Consider the following 25,423-nt stretch of genomic DNA (forward strand, 5'->3'; position numbering starts at 1 on the left):
ATTGTTAATATCATTGATAATATCAAAAAAATATCCCAACACCGATATTTGAGCAAACAAAATATCACAATATAAATATATCATTTTGAGAAAAGATATCGATATATTGATATTTTTATGTATTTTCAACAACCCTAAAATTTACGAATTAAGGAAAATGTATAAATTGTGCGTCTACAAAGATTGTGGCTATTCCTACTCTGTCGTCGGCAGCACGCCAACTAAAGGGCAATGGACAATCTTCTCTTTTCCCAAAAACCCGGAGAGGGCCCGCATCTGGTTAGAGAATGCCCAGGTGCATCCAAAGATTTCGAAGAACCAGCTGTTTTTATGTTCAAAGCACTTTGATACCAAGTTTATATCGAGCAACAGGAACCGAACGATGCTTGTGGGCGAGGCAATTCCAATTCCCTATACAAAGAACAAGGATCCCGACCCAAAAGAAGAGTACTGCGCAGCGCAGGAAGACTTCTCCACCAATGTGAGCGACGATGAGCTGGATGAACTGATACAGGAGGCTGTAAAAAGCTCTGTGAACAAATCAAAGGAACCCAAAACTGATATGATGGCGAAAAGTAAGTGTATTTGATCATTGCTATGGACAATTAATGTTCTAAATCAATTTTGTAGAAAACAACACGGAATCGCCTCCCGCCAAGCGCTCGAGGGAATCAACAAGCGCCGCTCCTGTTGCTATTGAATCTCCAACTACGAAAAGTTGTTCTACGGATTCGGACCCGGAGCAAATGGAATCTATCGATACCTCCGAAGTGTCCGTGTTCCAGTTTAAAGGCCAGGAGTACGTTCAAATGTCGATGGAGTTTTATATGCTTGAAAAGCGAAAGATGTCCAAGCTGGTAAAAGATTACCGGCGGACCCTCCAAAATATAAAGGATCAAGTGTCTGAATGTCTGAAAGGGTAAATATAATTTTTAAAATTAAGTCTACTTACAATAATATTAAAATAATATATATAAATTAATTAAATCATTGCCGTTTACAATTAAATCATTAAGAAATTATTCAATTTGATCAAATGAAAAGGAAAGCTAATAGAAATGATATAAAACATGTATACAAATTCGGATTAATCATTTACCTACACATACATTTCATACATTTAGTTGTATGATTTAATCATCCGATAACTCTCATTTTCAGAAGCTCTGATATTTTCCAGAAACAAGCCGATTAAGAAAGCATAGGATCCCAAAAAAGCACATATGTATATTTCCAGATTAGCTAGCTTCAGAAAACCAGATGAACCTGCTACTTTAGAACTAAGACTGTTTATTTTAAGATAAGCATACATTTAGTTGTGTAAGAATTTGTGTACTTTTTAAGGAAAAGTTCGAATTTAACAAATAATATATTTAAGCGTTTTTAAAATTCAGAGAAATATTTGAAATACTGCAGTAATGTAGTCTCAATTGTTCGATTCACATTCCGACTCTATCTCCTCGACATCGCTATCCACGTCGGGTCCATCGCTTGGATCCTCCTCTGCCTCATCTCGATCCTGCAGCTCCTCGGGCAAGCCCAATAGCAGACGCTTTCGCTGAAGTAGGCCCGACCAACTAAGACGAGTCTCGCACAGCGGGCATTCTCCTCCAACTGGGATATAGTGACCGGGTTCATCTCCCAAAAGATAGTTTGCCAGGCATAACATATGACATGTGAGCCGACAAGTGACATTCGTACAGCCCAAACGGGATCGCTCCGGCTGATCGATACCCTGCATGCACAAATGACACTCGGGTGCCCAGGCAACCGGAGTAGGAGCACCTACAGTGCCGCCTATTTTACGCTGCGAGGCGGTAACGGTAACTTTACCACTAACAATTTCAATTTGTTTCGGAAGTGACACTTCAAATCCCCTCTCGTAATCCGTTTCCAGCCAGCGAACCGTCAGAGTTAACCGATTCCACGGCCCCACGCACAGCATTCGACTTAGAATCCTAAAGTTATAGTCAAAGTGGGCTTCCCTGGGCTTTTTGCGCTTCAATTCCGGAAAAATCTTTAGCCGGGTGGAAAGTGATGGCTGCTGCCACGCCCACTCGAACTGCAGAGCCACAATGTTGTTGGGGAAGCCGTGCACAATCATCACCATCTGCCAGGGTCCTTTTCGGCTGGTTTTCTTGGCTCCCCCAAAGTCGCATCCACGGTTGTGCTGTCGGATCCGACGTTGCGGATTTACTGTGAAACCCACATAACATTTGCCCCGGTAGCGTGGATCCAGGCTCTGGCTGCAGAGTAAGTATACGCCGTAAAAGTGACCTTTCCAAGCTGTGGTTTCATCCTCACGCTCCACCGAAGCTTTATCCTGAGTGTCTGTAAATTTAGAGAAAGCTTTGATTAATCATTGGTCGACTGTAAAGAGGAGAAGGGGACTGAAACCAACCAAAAATCAATCAACATCAAAAGGAGACATCAGCTTGCGATAATACTCATTCATATTAATATAATATCAGCAATATATGTTTTTAATTTTAAGATTTCTGCATTAAGTTGCGTATTTCATTTTGTTCCCATACTATGGGCCAGGACTCATCCAAATCGTTTACCATCAGTTGTTGTTAAAACGAACACTAGAAGCACAGTACACAATTATCAATGCTTTTAGCATTTTAAAATATAATGAAATCTCGAAAAGTTCTTATTAAAGTCCTTTTAAATAAAACGGACATCATGCTCCTTGTTCTTAGACTAATTTATTGGTAATTTTTTTTTGCTGGAAGCTAGTTTAATTCAAGTTTGATGTTGGCCCCTGAGGCCAAACCATTGATTTGTTGCTGCTGCTGCTGGGGATTCCCTGTTTGACCCTGAACAGCCTGAGAAGCGGTGGTCGATGCCTGTTGGCTGCCATCGGTTGTGGCAGCTGCTCCATTCCCATTGGGAGTTGCAGCTGGCGCTTCGCCTCCCGTTGCTGCCTCGCCGCCGTTTGCTTGCTGCTGTTGTTGCAGTTGCTGCTGCTGGGCGGCATTTACATTCTCGATGAGCTTGATCCGTTTCCGAGTGTAGTGTTGCCATTGCAAAATGGCCTGATCATCTATGAATTTGCAGCACTGCGAATTGACTATCTCGCGCCGAAAATGTTCGTACTGCAGCAAGTCGAGGAAGTAGAGGCACATTGGGTACATGAGGTATTTGGCATAGTCCGGCTCCTTCCAGTACTGCAGATACTTCAGGTAGTTGATGAACGACTGGTCCTTGAAGAATCCACGTTGGGCAAGGACTGTGGAATAGAGTTTTATTTATTAATGTTGTTAATAATGTTCTCGAGTTTCTCACTTAAAATATTTTCTTAGTTTAGTGCTTATAGTATTATTGAAATCACAGTCTACACCCGTCTAACCATTAGCATTATCTGCCAATAATAAGGATATTTAAGAAAGTATACTTACAGTTAAGATAGTTTGGGTTGGACAGGCACTGCACGAACTCTAGCTCAATCTGCCATCGCCGCTTTTGCTGCTCCTCCGACTCGATCGCCGCTACAGGAAAAATATGGGGAAGCATTACAATCGGTGTTGTAAGAAAATAAAGCAATTATCAAAAGACTTTTTGCATGCTAGGCGGTGTGTCAGTTGATGTTAGTTTTTGCAATGGAAAAGTGACCGTGTTTGGCGATTACTTACTCTTACCCTTTCCGTACATTTTGGCCATTTTGGACTTGTTTGTGGAAAGGGTCTCGTTGGTTCGGTCTTTGCGTCTATTCAGTTTCGGTGTCGGGTTGGGTTTCTGGGTTGTCTTTCTTTCAGTGTGGTGCTATGTGGATGTGGCTGTGTGTTCTGGTGCACCATCGAATCGAATATAGAAAACGAAAATTCACACTAAACAAATAACACACAAATAAATAATAATAATAATAATATACACTGTGCAAAATGCAAGAACAAAACGTATGGGACGCGGCGAGTTAAAGGGGGCAAAGAATGGAAATAGCGAACAAAAAGCGGCTCGTTAAATGATCGACAGGACGGCTGGGCAATGGCGGCAGGCTGTCGCTCCTTTTGTGTTGGTGATTTCTTGTGGGAAAGCAGTTAAATTTAAGTTTTAATTCTGTCTACAAACCGTAGGAGTTCATTATAGCTGACGGTGGCGACAACCCTGCTTTTGCGGCTGTCAGGGCCTCAAGCTCGTTATCAGAGTCCAGGGATGGCGTAAATATCAATGCAAGCTAATCACGGTTTAGTATTTTATTTAGCGGAATATTCCATGTCCTCAAACTAGCGCCGATGAGTTAGCGTCGGAGAGGAACGGTGAGAAATTGAACACTGCCAAGACTTTATTTTAACTTTACAGAATTTCAAATTTATAGCTCTTGGTTACACAATAGTTGGCGCTAAGATCGATTTTGGACCCTTGTTCATTTTCAAGATATTCACTAAAATGTACTGCATTCGCACGCGACAAAAACAGAAGTTACATTTGTAAGAAGCCAGTTCAAGCTTTGATTTCAGTGAAAGGTGATTAAAATTGTAATGCAATGAATTTAAATTAATTATGCAATAATTTATCTTAATAATGTATTTTGTTTGACTTTAAATTATTGAGTAGTTAATTTTTAAATTCAATTTTAGACATTTTAGAAAGCGATAATTCAAATAACGGATATTTGTAATCGCATATTTACATATGTCCTTTTACATTTTATATTGAATATTTGCATTTTCTGTGTGATATAAGAAAGCAAAAGTAAAGCAAAATTCTTTTGGTTAAGACATTGTTATCAAATAGATTTTTAGAAAATAAAAAATTCTTGTAATCTTTATCAAAAAATACTCGTTTCAAAGAACGTTTAATTTCTTTGCCGCGGTGGACCTTTCTGAAGAAATGCCCATAAGCTGAAAAAATTAGTTTACTAAAGCTTTCTGAAATGTTTAGGGATATTTGACCACTGGATCAATTAAAAAAGTATTGATACAGAACGTGTTATTAATTTATTTATTTAAGTTTTACATAGTTTAATGTTGCGCAATCTACGACTGAATAACCCAATTACTACAAAATACACCAATATATTTTTCCGTATAGGAAATGAAAACCCAATACATCATTTCGCTCGTTCACTCTGTTTTAAAATGGTGTTATACACTCACCGCAGACTACCCCTAATATTATGAACACCAAATATAGTATTTTTTTAAAGTGTTCTTTAATCCTGTATTAAAGTTTTACTCTACATAGTTTAATTTTGCGCAATATACGACTGAATAACTCAATTACTATAAAATACACGAATTTATTTATCCGTATAGGAAACGAAAAACAATACATAATATCGCTTGTTCACTCTGTTTTGAAATGGTGTTATACGCTCACCGTAGACTACCCCTTATATTATGAACATCAAATATAGTATTTTCCGCAGTTTGGGATGGACGCGTTAGGAATTCCACCATTCTACTGAATTGCCTGTACATTTTCGCCAATAACTTTGTTAGCAGACTGCGTGGAAAAAACTTTATTGCATCCGAAAAACGTAGTTAATTGATACAAATTTACGGCAAAAACAATATTCCAAAGACAAATCACCAATATACATTGATTTTAAGTTGTAAGAAGCACAACCAGACTGGAAAAAGGAGACTTCTGCAAGCCTCCAGTTCCAGGCCAGGGGATAGAAGCTGCGACGCAAAAGGCGTCAAAAAAGTGAGTAGAAATCAAAATATAATTATCTTTATATAATTGGAGTTTCGTATAAATAAATATGACCCCAATTCCGGTAGTGATTCAGCCTCTCGCGTCAAAAATTTCATATTCAAGCAATACTATAATTAGAATACAATGTTGAGTGCTAGCAGGCAACCATACAAACATACATATATTTGGTGGTATACAGTCGAGTTCGAAATAATATTACCAATATACAAATAGGAATAAATAACAAATAAATAGATGAGTAAGAAATAACAATATATCTTTGTAAATTCGAAATATATAATATTAATAACTACTACATCTTCAATAAAATATAATCTTTGACATATCTTGACATGGTAACACATATGTACATATATAATTCGATGGCCGCCACTGTAGTATTCATAGAGGGTTGCTACTATTTGATTTTCCACATGTCTACCCTTCTGCTGCAAGCAGCTGCAGATTTATTGATGGATTTTAGAAGGAAACCTTTGCGTGAGCTTAGCGTTTATGGCTGTCAGCTGGCTGGCATAACCTGCCCTTGAGCTACCTGAATATATCACATATTACATCCTAGTTGCCTTTCTACCTGTTCGAATATAAAACTCAACGCATTTCCCTTTGTTTTTTCAGTTGCAAACCAAGTTTCAACCCGGCAAGTCATCGTTCGAGGCAGTTCAACTGTCAAAACAAAAACTAAAGAAAAAATCAAAGATTTTAAAGGATCGAGTTATAGATTACAAAGTCGAATCAAATTAATTAATCATGGTGCACACTGGAATTTCACTGAACGAGCGCTTCACCCAGATGCAGACGCAGAAGCCGCAGCCGCAGGGACGCGGACGCAGCCGCTCCAGAAGCAGGAGCCGCCGCATTGTGGACAGTAACCCCGGGAATCCGGGCATTTCGGCGGCCAACTCCCGCTTGCTGCAGGAGTTCAAGCGTCGGCACACCGTCCAGACGGCCCTCAAGCTAAAGCGCGTACGTGTCTCCTAAACAAAAAACAAAAATCCGAACAATACAAACACGAGCAGATACAGAGCAGATTCCGCTAGTGGAAAGCAGTTGCTTGGACTAATCTTGGAGGAGATGGAGTCGGACATTGCTGTTGAGATAATTTGCGCCTTCTGCGTGAACCCCGAACTTTCTCCAGCCTCTCAGACTCTCTCTATCTCTCTCTCCTTTGAACTTGAACTCCAACACTGTGCAGCAGCGTATTGAAACCAAAAAATCCATCCACAACCTTATGCCTCCTTACAGAGAAGCTTACGGAACACGGCCGTGAACGGACGCGGAGCACGCGTCGGCGGCGTCAAGTCGATGCGCCTGGCGCCCAATGGAAGGCCCATTCGGTCCAACAATGTGACCCGGGTAGCAACGTAAGCATCTCCGTCTATAATCGCGCTAAAGCAAACCCAATCCACTGCAACATCTCTGTACTTCTCCGTTAATCGCTCAGGATGCGCGCCGATCTCGTGGCTAATGGAAATATTGGTCGCAATCGTCGCAGCGGCAGCGCTGCCCGCCGCTTACCCGCTTCTGGCGGAGGTGGTGGCGGTGGACTCCGTCAGCGCCTGGGACAACGTCGGCCTTCAGTAGGCGGCGCAGCAGAGCGCGTCGAGCGCCGTCAGCGACAGCAGCAGCAGCAGCAGCAGCAGCAGACATTACGCGGTCGCTCGCGTTCTAGATCCCGTTCCAGGCTGCCGCAGGCACAGCGGGTAGAAAGAGGTCGTTCCCAGAGCCGTGGACGAAGCAGCGTTGGGCGGTCCCAAAGCCGCAATCGCGGGGGCAATCGTGACCGTTCTGCCCAGGGGCGTGTCCCGGTCAAGCAGCGTCTATCGGTCAAGTACCGTTTGGGCCTTCGCCCCGGCCAGTCAAATCAAACCAATGTCCCAAAACAGCGGAGGGCATCGAGCCAGCTTCGGGGCGTAGCCGGTGGGCGAGTCGAGAAGCGCGGCAAAGCCCAGAACACCCAGAAAAGGGGCATATCGGCCTCCCTCGCTGGACGTCGGGGACCACAACGCGGAAGGTAAGCTAAGAAAAAAATATACTCAATTCGTTAGCGATGATTTATACTTATTGATTAATATTCATTAATTAATAGTCCTAGTAATCGGTGAATCATAAATACTAGAATACAAGCAATAGATGGAACAGTTCTTTTTCTTGTTGTCTCATTATTTCGTCTTAGATTTGATGCATAAATCATTAATTGAACTAAAGAATTTAAATGAAATTCCGATCATTATTTTGCACTTTGTGAATCTTTGGTGAACAAATCCTCATGGTCTTTTATTCCTTTTTTCTTTATAGATCTGCTACCAGGAACGCTACTGCTGCTGCTAGGGGTGGTGCTGCTACGGGCTCTGCTCCCGCCTCTGCGCGTCGCTCACGCTCACGCAATCGCGCTGCCGCTGTAGCTGCTGCCGCTGCCGATGCCGCTGCTACTACACCGGGCCGCCGGGCCAACCCTCGCCAGCGACGTGGACGCAATCCGGCCGCTGCCAAGGGGAATAACAACACCAATAACAATAAGAATATCAACAGAAATGGTAACACCAACAAGAATGGCAAGGGAAAGATGGCCATAAAAGGCAAACAGGGCCCGGGACCGCAGCAACAGGCTCGCCGGGGACGCAGTCGTAGTCGCAAGCCGTCCACAGGTAAAAGCGTGAAAAGTGGCCAGGAGAGTAACCGGACTGGATCTCTGGGCATCGGCACTTAAAAATACTAATTTAATTCAATAATTCTTTTCAAATTCCAATCGACGACTCTTGCTAATAGTGTTTCTTTCACTCTCTTCACTAGGCAAACCCCAGCGCCCAGAGGTGAAGCGCGAAGATTTGGACAAGGAGCTGGATGTGTATATGTCCACCACCAAATCAGAGATGGATTACCTGCTAAAGTAAACTGATATCGGTGGACCGAAGATGTGGCCACTCGGGAAGTCGAGTGGAATTTCGAGGAGGAGAAATGCAACCACCGGATATTGAGCAGACTATTTCTCTTAGCGTCTTAGCATAAGGTTAACCCATAGTTAATAGTTGTATTTTAAGCTGATTATCCATTCTAACATTACGTGCTCACGAAGAGCCATTTAACTTAGCGATGTTTTTGCGAACAATCCTTAAGTTTTCGTGTACATACATATGGCATGCTCTCATACTAAAAGTACATCAACCCGAGAAGTTTGTTGATCGATCAATGATATTGTTAATCGCTTTTCCCGAAATACATATTAATCATTGCTCAAACTAGAAAACCAAAGACAATTGTGTTTTTTACGGACATTGCTATTGGCGGTTTTGTTTTGGCTTATTGCAGTCGTTAGTTCTACGCAAAGAGCACATTCTTCTTACGCCGGAAATCGACAAGTGAACGGAAGTGTGTGCAAGCGATTGGAGAATGAAAAGTTTTCTGGCCGAGTCACAGCCAATACTCCAATCTCCGCTTTGTGGGTTCCAAAGATAAATATATTTTTTCCTTTACACATATATGCAAGTACATAATGCGCAGGGTACATATATTGTGTTTGTGAATATTTTCGTAACGAAGTAGGGATGTGGAGTGGAAAAGCAAGACATATGTAGACTGGGACAGGGACCCAGACTCCTGTCAATTATTTTCCGTGTCGAAAAAAGAACAATTGACTTCAAAGCAATTAACTACTGTTTTCAATTGAGTCCGTTGCATTAACTGTTCTTTACTCAGTTGGTATTTTAAGATCGTATAAATATCAAATAGGAAAGGAAATCGAATTGTTTGCCGATTTCTTTATCTGTTGGTTTTCTCCGGTCAGTTAGCCCCTATCAGTGAGGGTAAGTTATTTTAGTCGACGAAGCACCTGAAGCATTTTCCACTTCTCTCCTACCCATACCATTTGCTTTTGTACCATTTCTTTTGTCTCTTCTTTCCCGTCTCTTTTCACCACGAGACTTAAGTGAATATTTCTAATTTTTGTGATTGATTGCAGTTCTTGGTGTTGGAAGGGTACCGGAGATTGGGTTTGGCGCTTTAATTAAATTTTTCCAATCATGAAACTCCCCACCTTGCAATTCGTTTTAGACGGGCTGTCAATTTCCCACTAACTCAATCTTAATCAGAGCTCGAAGGCTATTAAGTTCGAGTACCTTAACAGGGTCAATACGATTAGTTGTCAATGCTAATCAACCGCAACAAGGCAAACACACCAAATCCACCGCCAACCGTCAGTCATCACCACCGAGGAACTGGGGGGCCCAGGAGCCACAATCCAAAGCCAAAATCACCCATACCACCCGAAAACGGAAGGCAATCCGCTAATTAACACAAAATGGTCATTTGTTTCGCTTGCTAATTGCCTTGGCCACGATGAAGGATGCGTGTGGATATCCTGTGTTTCCCCTCTGGGATCCTTTGGCAGTCGTCGTCATTAACCCTTTGTCGCCTGTCAGCTGTTGGAAAGCAGTTAACAATTTATAAGCAATTAGCAAATGTTGCTAGGCCCGCCTAATTAGACAATTCAATTCCAAGTTGAGCACAATTTATGAGCGAACCTTTCGCAGTTTTTTCCCTGGGACTAAGCTAAGGGTTGCTCACCCTTGGGTTAATCAGGGTCCAGCTACAGTTTGAGTCAAGACTGGCGTCCTTCTTTTTCGACAATTTCCATTTTATGGTTTGGTCTATATTTATAGCTGCATTTTGTAAAAAATCCAAGATGAATTGACGACAAATTACTGCATTAACAATATACTATATACATTTATCCTATAGGGAAAAGGAGTGAAGTAGGATTTTTATTTACTATATATCTAAAGGAAAAAAGTAAAGAAATTATTAAAAAGGGCGGTAAGTATTTAATTTTAAACCTTAAATCGACATTTTTGTCGCTTGCAAAATGATGCCAACACTGGTCCTGCCTTCAACATCCTTTGTTGCCATCAAAGTGAAGCCCTCAATTTGTCAGCCTTGGCAGACGTGAATGGCTCTCGGGGCTCGGAAAGTAAATAACTTGGCCATCAGCGGCTAACTTGAGGCTGTCGCGGAGTTGATCTCGGGGCGTGAACATGGGAATCTGCCTAGCAACGGAGGGACGGCGAAAACCAATTTGACTAATCTGCGCGGAGCACACAGAAAAGGTGGCAGGTGGCAGGTGGCAGCGTCTTTGGTCCTGCGTCCTTTCCCTTTTCGGCTGGCGGATTACAAGCCGGGAAAACCATTTTGCGGTAGTTAATTCGCTTGCTGTATGTCTAAGTTAAAAACTACACAGCTGAGTGGATGCTGGACACTTGAAAAAGTCGCTAAAAAGGATTTTGAAAATAATGTATATAGGTAAAATCATAAGAACTTAATAAATAAATTACAAAAATAATAATCCAAATTTAATAATAATTTATTCAGTTTAGGAGGAACCAAACAATTTGGAAAGGTTAATTGTTTATGAAAAAAGAAACAAGAAAGCAAACTAACTTCGGGATTCCGGAGGTTATATGTATCCCTAGAGGATTGAATCGGAAATCCATCTAAGCTTAAAATATGCTATATCTATCGGTAAATAATAATGTTTTCGACATCAAAGTTTAAAAAGGCCATTACTAAGCCAAAAAAATCAATTTAAAAAATTAAAATGTTTGTCAATATAATATGTTGAAAATACTGGTAATGCCTGAGTTGACTTGATCGAATCGACTATTAATGCTGATTATTCTTGATCACTTGACTTATAGGGTCGGAAATGGTTCCTTCACAGCATTGAAATTATAATACCCAGCAAGGGTGTAAAAATACAAATATTTATCTGATTTAGGCAAGGAGAAAAGGCATGTCTTTGATGTTGCTTACAAATTCAGTTTTACTGTACATAATGGACTTCAAAACTACAATCTTGAGTTCGATAAAGCCGGCATTTTTGGCAGTGTATGCTTTACGCTTTCGGTTTACACATAAATTCCAATCAAGATTTCTTTTTTGCGTTGCATAAATTTGCCTTGCTAATGATTTGAGGTGTTCTCCAAAAAGGCTTATTCAGGCTCGCCAAATTGTGAGCAACGAAAATCCTTTTATCAATTACATACATGATTGCCGAGCAGGTGCCGTGGGGGTGGTGGGTGGTTGCTGGCTTAATGGCACGTGCGTCGACGGCAAATAGCAAACAATGAGTGCAAGAACAACACAAGAAGCGTGCCAAAATCAACAAGAACAAAGTCAGCCAGCTGTCCATCACACATACGCCCCGTGAGCCACGGTGGCTGCTTTGGTTTTTCGGTTTGTTTTTGTTGCTTTGGTATTTACCCGCAGACCCCAAAAGTCGACTTCCCTGTTTGCCAGTGTTTTTCGTAACTTCAAATTTGTCCTTTTTTATTTAATCGGATTTCCATAAACATTATTCTGTTTACGTTTTCCTTGAAATATGTAGGTAAAGAAAGCAAGTGCTTTTCCTTTCACCATCACAGCAAATTTGCCGAATGACATTTGTATTGTAATCAGGCAGTTTGGGCCACTTGGCTGTTGTCTGTTGGCTAATGAAGCGGCAAAGTGTTGAATGACAGACTGTCTGTGGCACACGTATTCACATACAATATAATATATGTTCACCCTCGCGCCCTTTGGGGGCAGAATAAATAAGTGGAAGACTGTCGTTTTTGTAAAAGTGTGCTTCAGTTAACAATTGAGTGATTAGCAGTTTTTTGTATTTTTTTGCTGTGATGTCAATCAGAAATTCCCCGTCTTCCCCTTGCAGATTACTCTAATTTAAGTAAATAATTTCAACATAGTAATGGGGTCAAACCCATGAATTACATAACATATACATATACATATTTTAATTTGCATCAACTACAAAGCCAGCAAATTAGACTCTCAGCCTTAGAGGTATACTTGTATAAATGAAGAATAAAGGTCTTGATCGCACATGCCAAACTACGATGCAATATAAACACAAGCATACTCAGATATTGCATCAAAATTAAGAATATTACATACATCATATAGCTGTCAATTTATATGAGAAAGTTTTTCATCTCTTCTTTTTTTTATTTTATTTTTTTACCGAATTCAATTGATGTTCTATGACGTAATCACAAACTGTAAGGGGATACATTCTCATTATTTTATATTAAGAAACGTCTTGCTCAATTAAATATTGAATACAAGAAAAAAGTGAAAATTAGTATCTCGTATGAAAAATAAACAAATAAACTAAATAAATTATATAGCTTAGAGCTCAGAATATGTGTTGTATTTTATATTAATAATGGGTAATTGGATTCATAATTGATTGAAAATATAATATTTACTTTTACATTTAAATTACTTATTTTTCCTTTTATTGCATATTCGGAACACAGAGAAGAATAACACATATATATATATATATATATATATATATATATATATATATATATATATATATATATATATATATATATATATATATACATAGGCATAAAGCTGAACATATAAAAATGATATCAATATTTAAAATTATTTGTTTTTTAATATTATTTTTTTTTATTTATTAAAATTTTTGTAGTAATTTCGTTAAGCTTTAATAAAAATCTTACATATACTGGAATAGTTGAATAGTATTTTTGTGCATTTTGCCATAGTCGGCAGAATAAAATGGGAATCTTGAAAATGTTGTTTAGATTTAAGCTATAATACTGCCATTATTGAAATACTATTATGTGCCAATACATACATATTTTATTATAATTAAAAATTTGTTAATTGCTAATTCGATATTATATGAGTTTAACTTTTTCACACATCAATATACATAAATGTTTCATATGTACAAATATCAATGGAACAGACATGTTAAGCAGATATAATTTAAGTACGATTATATTTATTTATTTTGCGATGATAAAAACAGCTTTTCTTTTTTTTTTATCCGGGCTCCAAGTGATTGTTAGCCTTAGGTCCGTTGTTCCAAACTCTTTCCTTGCAGACTTTAATGTTTTTGGACAATTTCAAACATATTGCACTTGGCAAAAGAAGACCCCGGTAAGTCCAAGGCTAACTTCAATTACTAATCAGGTCCGCCGACCGTTCGAGGAGAATATAAAATCCTTTGTTTCTTGACCGCTTATAGCCATGACATCAGTGCGTCGCACCAAACCCCCGTTTCTTGCTACATTTTTTTTCTGTGTCTACACTCTTTTCAGCCTTTGATCAAGTTCCTATGAGCCAAAGCAGGCGGCTTTTGGCATGTGTCTGATCTTACGCACATCTGTACGCCGCAAATGTCACTGTGTTGCCAATTCTAATTTCTCTTAAGTTCCCTAAAGAGAGCATTGATACCTACCACATACATAGTCGAACTTCCAAAGCTCTGACTTCAAGTACCTGTTAAAATAATGTTTGATTGTTAAATTCCTTATCAGATATTCTAATGATTTGTGATATGTTTTAAATTAAATTTAATTTAAAAACTCTCTCATAATTTATAATTTATTTAATTAAGTATAAAGACTATAATCTCTAGAATGTATAAATATAAACATTATTTAACCCATTATCTCAAATAACAGACATGAATATATTTACCTTAATTCTAGGGACGCGCATTTAGGAGTGAATTCATTTTTTAACACTAATGAACTCAATGATGAATTAAATATTGGGCGAAAAAAAAAAAATAAAATCTCTGAACGCTCTTTGATTCTCTCTTAAGGAATAATAGATAGTGTTAATGGCGGAAATTTAAAGGAATTACACAACCGACCGATTTTGGAAGGAGTATACATAGGTGTTTTATTGTTATTGCAAGATTCATCTTTTTATGCTGAAACTTGTTTTTGAATTAAACTTGCAGTGCCATACAGTGGCGAATATTACGGTATAATATTACGGTTTACTCATTTAATTAATCGGCTATAAATAGTTGCTATATATTTTCGTTGTATTTAAAAAAGGTAGGAATACTATTTCCATCACTAATTATAAAATAAATCAGGCTATTTTTTATCTTTGAGATAATTTTAATGAGGCCTACCGCCTTACTAATACTATTTCTAAAACTGAGTAAAAACGAACAGTCTTTTATGTACTTAATAGGATGTTCATATTATGCCCACCAGTGTAAAAGTAAGATCTTTTTGCGTAAAATGTCCCACTGTGCTAGCTATTTTCCCACTAGATCTGGCGGACCTAAATGCGGGATAAATTGTGAACTAGCGGCTAGCGGGAATTATAGCTATTTTCCAAGCAAAATTTGCGTAATTTTAGCTTTTTAAAAACGTGTGCCAACTTCATGTATTTTTATGTTTTACGATGCCCAGGAGCAGAGCAAAAGGAAAGCAACATTTTAGCAGCATAGAGCTAAAAGAATTTCATATTTAGCCCGTGTATGCTGTTGTCGTTTTAGTAAGATACTTAAAACGCAGTGAAGGAGTCAGTTTATTGATCAGTATGAACAGGGGAATCTTTCTAAGTATAAAAAAAGGAAACAAAATTTTTTGAAATTTTTTTTTTTTTTAATTTTATTGTTAAAAAACCATTTAACATCTTGAAAAATTGACATAAATTTAAATATTTTAAAATTTCAATTTGAGTATGCAGACTTGTTAACTTATTAAAAACTAGCACAGAACAGTTTTCGGAATCGAAATTAATGTATTTTTGTCTAAGTTTTGAGTTTTTAAAACTGTTGGTTGTAATAATATCGACCCAAGGAATGCGAATATTTATACCCTTGCTGGGTATCATAAATTCAGTCAGAAGCTTAAAACGCAGTGAAGGAGTCTTTCCGTCCCCATAAGTCATATATATATTATTGATGTATGTAGTCAAAACTTGTGAAACGTCAATATTGTAGCGTATTCAAAAAAAAAGCGACCGTGGGAACACTAATCCGGAAGTTTCCTGAGTTGGTAGTAAATTGAACTTCTTTTTTCTTTACCCGGTTGCGGCATATGTACTGAGCTTGCATCTTCTTTGTCAACGATTTTAGAAAATAGGTTGTTATCTCTTCCCTCCTTAAACGGGACTGACCTCGGTCGCAACGTAAGAGAGTACCGGTCCGGGTTGTGTAGGGTTTTCTTGCATTTCCGGAAGAGGAGCGGTTGTTCTGTTTACGTTTTCGTAGGAGTGCTGTGGCCATGCCTATTATTACTATCAGGAGGATGATGGTAGCTCCATAGCTAACAGAAGCTGATATTGTTGCATTGCTTCTTAGTTTCTCGATCACTTTTGTGTTGTTGATGCTTTATTCTTTGATCATTCGAAGTAAGAGAACTTGCTCGAGTTTAATTTTTTTCTCCCATAAGTTGGAGGTTCTGGTTCGGCCATGTTGATTTCTCTTGATTTGTACGTCACCTCGCCAATAGTAACCATTGAGTTTCGGTATTGTATGATAAAAGAGCCATCTAGCTTTAGCTCCTTTCCATCCAGAGATACTGGTCCATTAAAATCGTTCAGTAGTATGGTGCCTGGCAGTATCTCCTCAAAGGCTGGTATGTGCTGATTGTTAATCATCTTACATTCGGGTTCTCTTAAATTTAGCAGTGCAGTTACACAAGTATCGTTACCTAAATCTAACAATTTTTCTGAGTTACAAACAGTCTTATCATTATGGGATTCTCATGGTTCTCTTATTGCAAATAGTTGTTTCTTACATTTTAACAAATTTTCGTGTTTTATATCATTTATAATTTGGCTTTCTTTATTGCTTTAATTTTATAGTGTTCTGCAGTTGTCTGTTTTAATGGTTGGTAAGCTAATAATGTATGGGAGGTCGTTACCATTTGTGGCTAATTTGACCTTAGGAAACTCTAGTAATTCTTCTCCATTCAAAAATAAGTTATTTTCTTTTCTGAAGATATCTTCTATTATTGTGGTTTCTGTGGTTGTAAATACAAATGATTTGCGTTTGATTTTGCCCATGTAATTGCGTCTATTATATTATTTATTTCCTCTTGTATTAGTTGTATTCTTATTTTTTAGGAAAAAAAAGCAAGAACTGTTTTGATTTTGAATTTCTTTCGAGCTCTGAGCCTAATTGTTTTATTGCTAATTGCTAAGAAGATTATGTAATATTTAGGTGAAACCATTTTGTTTTCATTGAACCTTTTTTCCATGATGAATATTCAGTTTTGTTTCCTGAATAATTTCTAAGCGATCGGACAATATCTGGTAATTTATCTAACTAAATCTTCATATTCGAGAAGTCTTTATTCGGATTTAATATTTCCTTTGTCAACGATTTTAGAAACTAGGTTGTTAACTAAAAAAAAATTAAATAAAACAAGAAAGGAAGCTAACTTCGGCACGCCGAAGTTTACATACAATATAAAATATATATATTTGTGTTAAAAAACAATGAAGTAATACCTGCTTTCATTTCATTCACCTATACATATTATATTTGCAATTTTACATTCACATTTCCTCCACAATAAACGACCGTTTGTATGGCACCCATGTATATGATACAGTCGTCCGATATTCATGAAATTTGATACAAAATATACCTCAAATTTGATGAAAAACTGAAAACTGAAAAAGTTATAAATTTAATTGTTTTGATTTCTCGATCGGTCCTATGAGAGCTATATGATATAGTAGTCCGATTTTCATAAAATTTTATAGAAAATTGTAGAGTATAGTAAAATGGCTATATCACAAATTTGATCCAATTCTATTGAAAACTGAAAAAGTTAAAATTTTTTTTGTAAAAATTTTCCGATCATTCCTATGGCAGCTATATGATATAGTAGTCCGATCCGGCCCGTTCCGACATATATACGAGTGAGAGTATATAGAAGGCTAACTACAATGTTTCATTCAGATAGCTTTAAAACTGAGAGACTAGTTTGCGTAGAAACAGACAGACGGACAGAAGGACAGACGGACAGACGGACTGACGGACATGGCTAGATCGACTCGGCTGTTGATACTGATCAAGAATATATATACTTTATATAGTCGGAGGTGCCTCTTTACTGCGTTGCAAACTTCTGACTGAAATTATAATACCCTGCAAGGGTATAAAAATTGCAACGGACAGGTTTTTAATTTGAGAATTGGGTATTTTGCCACTTACAGTTTTTTTTCTTGGTAACATTTTTTGAAATACGTTTAGATAGGTATATGTATTAACAAGAGTACATTAATATATTTTAAAATTTTGAATACCTCCACCACCTCTACCTAACATCAAGTAATTTAACATTTTATAAGTAATATTTACATACTGTCAACATTTGTATATTTCTAATAATTTGTTATATTTGGTGAATAAGGTTTTTTTTTAACATTGACTGTTGCCTATTTTATTTTAAGGGGGGAAACATTGGATCTGCCAATTAAAAAAAAGTAATTAAATTTTAAATAACTAAAAAAAAAAAAAAAAAAAAAGGCACAGTTTATTGGATTTACTGCAGGAATTTTGCCTTTTTATGTAGAACATTTTTGGAAGATAGAAGTATAGTAAGACTCAACGAATTTAAATTCTTTTGGCTTGGAATTAAACATAGCCTATTCTCTCTGCTTGTGCTTTTAAATCGTTTTCCTTTGGTTTTTTTTTTATAAATATTTACAACACAATCACTTTGGTATCGAGGCTCATAAAGATATTGAGGAATCGTTAGTTCTGGATCGGGGTCCACTTCCATAAGTTCCGGCAGTTTGTTATCTTGAGGCTTTAGAGAAGATTCAACAATATCCATTGGTTCGTCAGAGACCAAATGCATTGGCAAATGCTGGATTACATTTCGTTGTCGTCGGTGCTTCACTACCCCATTGAAATTGTTAGTGCAAAGACTTCTCCGAAACTTTTTCTGCAATTTAGTCATGCATTCCTTTGAAACTTTCATGTTTTTGGTGGTCTTTGGATTATCGGAGGTTTTAAATTGCTTTTATATTTTCAATATATTTCTTGAATTAATTCGAAGAGTGCGCGCACTTAGTAATTTTAATGATGATATTGCTAATAGTGAGAAGATCTGAAAACAAACAATTTATTGTTTAAGATACATTTTCACTGAAAAATTTATTGATTCTTTTTGGGTTTTTTCTTATAACATTTATAAAAAATATATAATATAAAATATAAATATGTATATGTGTATATATTTTCATTTTATAATTTCCATATATTATAATAAGTTCATCAGTTCATTAATTTCATTTTAATCGTTAAAGTTTTAAAGTATTAAATATTTATTTAAAGTACTAAATAGTAGAATTAAATAATAATTTAAAGTATTAAATAAAAAAGTCGTTATTTCTTCGTTCCATTTGGTTTCTTGGGAGGCACCGGAAGTTAAGTTAGAAAATACTTAGCAAATTGCGTTAAAAAATATTGGTAATGCATTTTTTTAAGTTTTAAGCAGCTTACAATGTGCACGATGATGAAGAAACGATCAGAAAGTGGCACAAAATTGCTTAAGTTTATTGCGCCAGACCGAAGGCGGATTATGAGATGGCCTGACCTACATATATACAAGGCAAGACCCTGGCCGAAAATGTTAAGTAGGATCTTGATTGGTCTTCTGATAGTGTGAAATATGTCCTCCAGACTGCGGCACAGCATAATTGACTGATCGCATGCTTGATATATGTACATATCTCATGTTAACCATGTCTATAATTCTTTTAACCGCTTGCTAGATCTATGTTTCGTTTCTGATCCTGTAGGCCTTAGAGTTTCTCCATTGACGCAACTTGAAGATCCTTACCATTTAACTTTCGAAGTGACTATCAATACGGGTACTGTTTTAGAAAGGTAATCTGATTGAATAGCTTACAAAGTCCGCTGTTTTTGAAAAGCTCTCATTTAAAGGCTAAATACCTTAATATCCTAATTTAATTTACATATGCTCTGTTATGGCAACCGCGCCGGCCATTTTTTACAATGCCATGTGTTCTTTATGTGTTCCGGTAACCCATCCGTTGGTTTCTAATAAACCATCTTAATAAAGAGCTGACACGCCTAAAAGGTGTAAAATCTTTAGGCTTTATAATAGATATAAAATGTTACCTCTAGTTATTTTAAAGCTCGGGCGAACTTTACCGTGTTTAACGCTAAGTGCTATACAAATTATTTGATTTGTTGTAAGGTTCAGTTTGCGCAGGACCCAAAACAGTTCTATAAACCCAATTTATATCCCTTCTCCATTTAAATCAATAATACTACAGCAAACTCTGATAAGGCCATCACCGATATTTTCAACAACTTCAAATCAGATATATTCCTTCGCTATGAACAGTTCAAACTTAATCTTCAGTCCCACCTTAAACGAAAGCTCTCCTAGTCTGGATCTTCAGCGTGTTAAGCCAGTATACTCATGTATGCTGATGAAGTTAAACTTTTCTTACTTCTTCTTATGTAACAAAGACCCTTTTTGCTTCGTTAGTTCGCCCTATATTGAAGTATCCTATTCTGGAGTTCTTGTGTCTAGAATTCTGAAATTGATGTTTATAGTAATCCCATTGAATCTGTCCAAAAGAACTTTTTGCTGTTTGCCCTCCGGAGCCTAGCTGTGGACACTGACCCTTAGATTACTCTAGTAGACTCCTAATTTCCTAAGTAATTTACTTTTCCTAGTGTGGAAGATCAGAAACGACGCTTAATACTCGCTAATCTAGAATGTTCTCTCGTTCAACATGATCTTTACATCGGCTTAACATGGGTATAACATAGTCTTAATATACATACATAGGTTTAACAGTCTAGCCTACTACAGTAAAGCTTCATTTTACGTAGCCTTATTTACAGTTAAGTGCAGAGCCCGTATCTGCAAGTTCAGCTCTATATCCATATACCCCGATAAACATGTAGAAAGGTTCCTTCGTGGTAAATCACTGTAGTTTGAAATTTGTAGTCAGAGAGTTCGATGTAGATAAAGCCTTTACGATTTTAAGTTTCGATTACAACTTTTTACTTCGATAACATGTAAGCCTCCGCAATAAACAAAAACACTTATTGCTATCGTGCTAATTGTCGTTCTATGTTATACCAAATAGCAACAATTGTACTGCTTTGTAGTTTATAAAATGGTTAATAATTTGGCAATTGCAAGGAAGCAATTCATGCAATTCACACAACCGCGCCCCTCGGACGGTTGGGCGGGAGGTGGGGGTGGTTAATCACAATTTTTTTCTTTGCTGATCTCAATATTAGTCACATTTTATAGTTTTATGTTGCTAGATTTAATTTTCCTCAATGTTTATAAGTTTAATTTTGCCATGCACTGATTTACCAACTTCCAAGAATAGAGCAATTTCAAGTTGAAGTACCGATCTAGTGAGGCCGCCCGAAAATTTTTCATTAAGCCAGACTCTAGAGGTGCCAAAACATCGATGAAAACATCGATGCATCGATAAGTCATCGATAATTTTTTCGCTCCCCGCCATGCTTCTAAATCTCTCACTCACGTCAGCCATTTTTTCAATTCCCTTAAGTTCCCGAAAGAGAGTATTGATATCCAACACACAGTCGAACTTCCATTGCCGCGACCTCCAAGTATCTGTCAAGAAATATTTGAGACTTATAATAAAATCCCTTTAACATTGATATATTTAAAATTAATTTAAGAAACTACCTTTTATTGAGATATATTTCATCTTTAATCTGGAAATAAAAAAGAGAAGAACTAAAGGTGTCAATGTATTGTATGTATTTATTTAAAACAAAATAAATTTTGGTTTATTTACAAAACAAAAACCTATTTTAGTCAAAAGAACTTTGGGTAAAAAGATTTACAGTTTTGTTTAGCCAAAATAAATAACAATTTAACAATAACTCTAAAGGCTCTCTGTAAGGAATGAGGGGAAGTCCCTATGAAAAAGAATGTGAGGGAAAAGTCAAACGACCGGTTTTTGGAGGGAAAATATATTTCTACTTTTCGCAATACTTTTTGTTCTGGGCTAGAACTTGTTTTTTAATTTACATTTTAAGCGTTATACAGTGGGATTTTTAAACCTAAAAGTGACGAATAGTGAGATAAATTTGAACTATTTATTTATAAAATCGGAATTAAAAAAAGGAAAGATGAAAACGTTAATTGGGTTTTTGAAAGTAGTTTAATCGAAAATGAGGTCCATATTGTGTATGCCATTTTTGAACAACACTATTGTACAACATTAATTTTATTTGTGTATTTATGTAAAAAAGCATGCATTTTTTTGTGTGTTATATTAACTAAAAATGTATATATTTAATATATTATGCTCACCTGACTTGAAGTTTGAACTTTTTTGGTGAAATGACACACTGTGCGCTGACTAATATCATCGACCTCTATCCGGTTTTGATCTGGCAGGTCTGCAATTTTTTTTTGCAATGCCTGATCTCTTCCTTGCCTTTAATACAATTTTCGTCATGTTTCACACGGGCGGGATTATCAAAACAAAAAAAAAAAAGCGCAGGCTGTACGCGTAGTATAAGGCAAAGGCGTAGCCATTTTTCTATTAAATTTAATGGCATATTTGTAAAAAAAATTTTCCCGGGAGGCTTGTTCACTTGTTCACACTTTTGACTATACTAAGTTAAAATCAAGCTACTTGTTGTCGTCTGAAGTGTTATATTGCGGTTAGTTATCGTTTCCAGTTTTCTCTGAATAATTCGAATTAATTAAATTATACTTCTGATGAAACAAATATTTCTTTTAAGTGACCTCAATGATATATGCATCTATACACACTTTCGGGACAAATAACTGTTAACTATTATTAATTGTATATTAAAAACATAAGCCAAGAAACTACATTCTTAGAATAAAATTGTAATATAAGTTCCAAAAAAGGGTTAACCCTAAAACCTCAATGATCTCAATGCTGTGACTGTCGAACTCTTTAACAATTTGGAGGAATGCAGAATAATTATCAATTTGTTATTAAAATGTCACAAAATCTCTATCAACTAATCAGTCAATTTTTTTTTCTGTAATATTTCATCATCTATCTATTGACTTATCTTTCACTTTTTCTTTAATTTGTTTTAATATATTAATCTCTAATCCAATGTCTATCACTTCTTAACTCTTCTTTTTGTAATTTATTTTCTAATTGCAAATATCGCAAAATTATATATACAATTAGCGGCACAATTATTTTACAATCATTTAAATGAATTCATAAATAACTTGTATTTATTTTTTACTTTTTATGTACAGGTTTACTTAAATTTACTATACAAAAAAAAAAAAAAAAAAAATAACAATTAACAAATATTTTTTCTGTATAACTTAAAATAAAAAGAATGGAAGCTTACTTCGGCACACATAAGGTTCGATCACTTGGAATTAATACAATATAAATTATATATATTTATTTAAAAAAACAACTTTTATTACATTTAGGTATATGATATACATAGTCTCACGATTTTCATAAAATGAAAACCAAAAATCTCAAGTTTGATAAAAGTATGTTAAAAACTAAAAAAGTTAAAAGTTAAATTTTTAATTGTTCTCGATCTATGATAAAATAGATTAATATAAGATTTTAACCGAAATTTTTAAATAATATAAAATGGCTATATCTAAAATTTTATGAAAATCTGCAAAATCTTGAAAACGGGAAAGTTTTTATTTTTTTTTTTTTAACGGGCAGAAGGACAGACGGACATAATCGAAGGATTAGATCGACTCGGCTTTTGATGCTGATCAAGAATATATATACTTTATGGGGTCGGAAATATTTCGTTCACTGCGTTGCATACTTCTGGCTAAAATTATGATACCCTTCAAAAGCATAAATATTAAAAAAAAAAATTTAAGTTTATCATGATTTAAAGTATGGACCTAGAAGTTTTTTTACAAGTATTCATATGTAAGAGAAACAACTAAAATTTAAAAAAATATAGTAACGGAAACATCTGCTGCTCACCAATTAGCTTTTCCTTCCGGAGATAGGGAAGGAAAAGCAATATCGTTCAGGACCTCAGCATTGTGCAGCACCTTAAAGGAGCCTCATCGATAGGTAGCGCTAAGAATCGGGAAAAGATTTTCCGGTTTAAAAGACACTCCAATAAGCTAACTACTAGTGCATCCAGCCGAAGCGTTTATTATTTGCAATGGATTATTAATAAAATGGGTATTTTATTTTTACTACTACTACTATATCATATAGCTCCCATAGGAACGATCGATAAATTAATTCAATTCAAAATTATAACTTTTTCAGTTTTCAACAGATTTTCATTAAATTTAAGATATATCAATTTCATATTACTTTACAATTTTGTGTAAAATTTTATAAAAATCGGACTACTATATTATATAGCTCCCATAGGAACGATCGAGAAATTAATACAATTAAAAACTATAACTTTTTCAGTTTTTAACAGATTTTCATCAAATTATAGATAAAGCCTTTTTATATTAGTCTTTAATTTTGTGTCAAATTTCATGAAAATCGGACGATTATATCATATATGTAGGTGCAGTACAAACGATCGTTAGATGTGGAGGAAAAATGCAAATATGTGAATGTATAACTTCAAATTTAAAATGTATAGGTGAATGAAATGAAAGCAGGTATTACTTCATTGTTTTTTAACATAAATATATATAAATTATACTGTATGGATTCCTAGCCATCGAGGTTCTATCTGCAAGGGTATATAAACTTCGGCGTGCCGAAGTTAGCCTCCTTTTTAGTTAGCTTTATTATTATAATATATTATACATTTTGAGTCAAAAAACGGTGCTAAGTTTGATTATAAAAATCTGAAAAAAACGCCACTTAAGTCCCTATGGACATACTTTATACTTTAATCTAAAGTAAGAAAGTTAACTAATCATATTAACTTTAGCCGTTTCGACATAAAATATTTTAAAAAGTTGCCCATTTTAAACAAAATGGTTTTAAACAAGGACAACTTACAAAACATTGCTTTTATTTTGGAATATATTAATATATCAAACATAATTAATTATGTAAATAAATTTTTATTCTGTTCAATAATTAGTACATTTAAAAATTCCGCTTAGCTAAAAACCAACAAACAGCCAACGACAGCATCCGGTTTAGTCGAGGCACTTGATGCCGCAGGACATAGAAAGGGCAAGAGTAAGGAGTAAAATTCCAGCGATGCAATCAATTTCACGGTGAACCAAGTCTGCTCCAAGACATAAACAACAGCCAGTCAGCGGCAACTTAATTGTTCTTACCAAGTTTGTTGTTGTCACTTTTAGCACTCTGCGACATCTGGCTTTTGTGTGTCGCCTTAGCGGATTGAGTAGCTCGGAGTTCTTGGAGCTCCTAGAGCCGCCAATGTGATCCCTAGATCACGATGTGCAACAAGGGGAATTTGTCCTGGCAACTGCAACTTAAAGCAGTCATTGTCAGTCCGTTTCTGTTGCTAGCGTCTCTGATTTTCGGTTCAGTTCACTTGACAAACATTGCGAATATTAAAGACTAAAGAATGTGCGCAGACTATCAGATACCCGGTACTCAGGTAATTTTGATTTTATGTTCGATTATTATTTCGTGCAATTTTCAGATGTTAATCAATTGAATTTGTTTTAGAAAATCAGCTATAATTTATTAAATTTTTTTTTAATTGTATACATGTATCTTCTCTAACGTCTTTATATGTCTGTGCAAATTCTCTGTATTTTCTGCAATGTTCATGCATCGTGTATAATAAAGGAATAAAAACGGGTGTATAGAAATTCGGTTCTTCGTTGGCATGGGCACCCATAAAAGCATTCGTATTGCATTAAACTCATGACAATAATGCAGTTTTCATGGCATTTATGAGCGCAAGCCCCGAGATTATTGAAGCCAGCTACAAAGTTTAATGCGCTTGTCAAGTAACCGAAGCTGACAGTAGGGGTAAATT

The 25,423-nt window shown here is 36.2% G+C and overlaps 4 protein-coding genes and 1 long non-coding RNA gene across 8 annotated transcripts; 2 read left to right on the forward strand and 3 right to left on the reverse strand.

Moving 5' to 3' along the window:
• Positions 1 to 52: 52 nt before the first annotated feature.
• Dlip2 (Dorsal interacting protein 2) lies at positions 53 to 1,399 on the forward strand. Of its 2 annotated transcripts, none has more exons than XM_086830030.1 (3): positions 53 to 575; positions 631 to 919; positions 1,017 to 1,399. In XM_086830030.1, exons 1-3 carry the CDS (start codon positions 158 to 160, stop codon positions 1,030 to 1,032), a joined length of 723 nt encoding a protein of 240 aa, XP_086686156.1. In that variant the 5' UTR covers positions 53 to 157; the 3' UTR covers positions 1,033 to 1,399. The 2 variants fall into 2 exon arrangements, with proteins under 2 accessions (XP_086686156.1, XP_020812749.2); XM_020957090.2 differs by having other exon boundaries at positions 1,162 to 1,399.
• slx1 (structure-specific endonuclease subunit SLX1) lies at positions 1,271 to 4,124 on the reverse strand. The gene is made up of 2 exons (XM_020957089.2): positions 4,075 to 4,124; positions 1,271 to 2,331 (listed from the first exon to the last, which is right to left on the reverse strand). The coding sequence occupies exons 1-2, from the start codon at positions 4,085 to 4,087 to the stop codon at positions 1,427 to 1,429; spliced, it is 918 nt and encodes a 305-aa protein (XP_020812748.1). The 5' UTR covers positions 4,088 to 4,124; the 3' UTR covers positions 1,271 to 1,426.
• On the reverse strand, positions 2,692 to 4,204 carry MED31 (mediator complex subunit 31). 3 transcript variants are annotated; one of them, XM_020957093.2, is made up of 4 exons: positions 4,075 to 4,189; positions 3,639 to 3,791; positions 3,405 to 3,494; positions 2,692 to 3,235 (listed from the first exon to the last, which is right to left on the reverse strand). In XM_020957093.2, the coding sequence occupies exons 2-4, from the start codon at positions 3,664 to 3,666 to the stop codon at positions 2,739 to 2,741; spliced, it is 615 nt and encodes a 204-aa protein (XP_020812752.1). In that variant the 5' UTR covers positions 3,667 to 3,791; positions 4,075 to 4,189; the 3' UTR covers positions 2,692 to 2,738. The 3 variants fall into 3 exon arrangements, with proteins under 3 accessions (XP_020812752.1, XP_020812751.1, XP_020812753.1); XM_020957092.2 differs by having other exon boundaries at positions 3,639 to 3,833; positions 4,075 to 4,188; XM_020957094.2 differs by lacking the exon at positions 3,639 to 3,791 and having other exon boundaries at positions 4,075 to 4,204.
• Positions 4,205 to 5,141: 937 nt separating this feature from the next.
• Positions 5,142 to 8,911, forward strand: LOC110187668 (uncharacterized). Its single transcript, XM_020957088.2, has 6 exons — positions 5,142 to 5,655; positions 6,283 to 6,630; positions 6,910 to 7,028; positions 7,109 to 7,678; positions 7,963 to 8,312; positions 8,458 to 8,911. Exons 2-6 carry the CDS (start codon positions 6,415 to 6,417, stop codon positions 8,556 to 8,558), a joined length of 1,356 nt encoding a protein of 451 aa, XP_020812747.2. The 5' UTR covers positions 5,142 to 5,655; positions 6,283 to 6,414; the 3' UTR covers positions 8,559 to 8,911.
• Positions 8,912 to 18,589: 9,678 nt separating this feature from the next.
• Positions 18,590 to 22,119, reverse strand: LOC110187839 (uncharacterized). Its single transcript, XR_002319903.2, has 3 exons — positions 21,810 to 22,119; positions 21,177 to 21,205; positions 18,590 to 21,101 (listed from the first exon to the last, which is right to left on the reverse strand). It is a non-coding gene; the product is annotated as an uncharacterized LOC110187839 (long non-coding RNA).
• Positions 22,120 to 25,423: the final 3,304 nt, after the last annotated feature.

Source organism: Drosophila serrata, unplaced genomic scaffold (assembly GCF_035046125.1).
Source record: "Drosophila serrata isolate PLE 108 unplaced genomic scaffold, ASM3504612v1 contig_228, whole genome shotgun sequence".
NCBI classification, from domain to species: domain Eukaryota; kingdom Metazoa; phylum Arthropoda; class Insecta; order Diptera; family Drosophilidae; genus Drosophila; species Drosophila serrata.

Coding starts and splice junctions, on each gene's coding strand:
- Dlip2 (XM_020957090.2), top strand. CDS start 158: ATGTATAAATTGTGCGTCTACAAAGATTGTGGCTATTCCTACTCTGTC. Junction 576..630: donor AACTGATATGATGGCGAAAA/GTAAGTGTATTT, acceptor TCAATTTTGTAG/AAAACAACACGGAATCGCCT. Junction 920..1,161: donor GTGTCTGAATGTCTGAAAGG/GTAAATATAATT, acceptor TCTCATTTTCAG/AAGCTCTGATATTTTCCAGA.
- MED31 (XM_020957093.2), bottom strand. CDS start 3,666: ATGGCCAAAATGTACGGAAAGGGTAAGA. Junction 3,495..3,638: donor AATGTACGGAAAGGGTAAGA/GTAAGTAATCGC, acceptor TTTTTCCTGTAG/CGGCGATCGAGTCGGAGGAG. Junction 3,236..3,404: donor CAACCCAAACTATCTTAACT/GTAAGTATACTT, acceptor TCTATTCCACAG/TCCTTGCCCAACGTGGATTC.
- LOC110187668 (XM_020957088.2), top strand. CDS start 6,415: ATGGTGCACACTGGAATTTCACTGAACGAGCGCTTCACCCAGATGCAG. Junction 6,631..6,909: donor CGGCCCTCAAGCTAAAGCGC/GTACGTGTCTCC, acceptor GCCTCCTTACAG/AGAAGCTTACGGAACACGGC. Junction 7,679..7,962: donor CGGGGACCACAACGCGGAAG/GTAAGCTAAGAA, acceptor TTTTCTTTATAG/ATCTGCTACCAGGAACGCTA.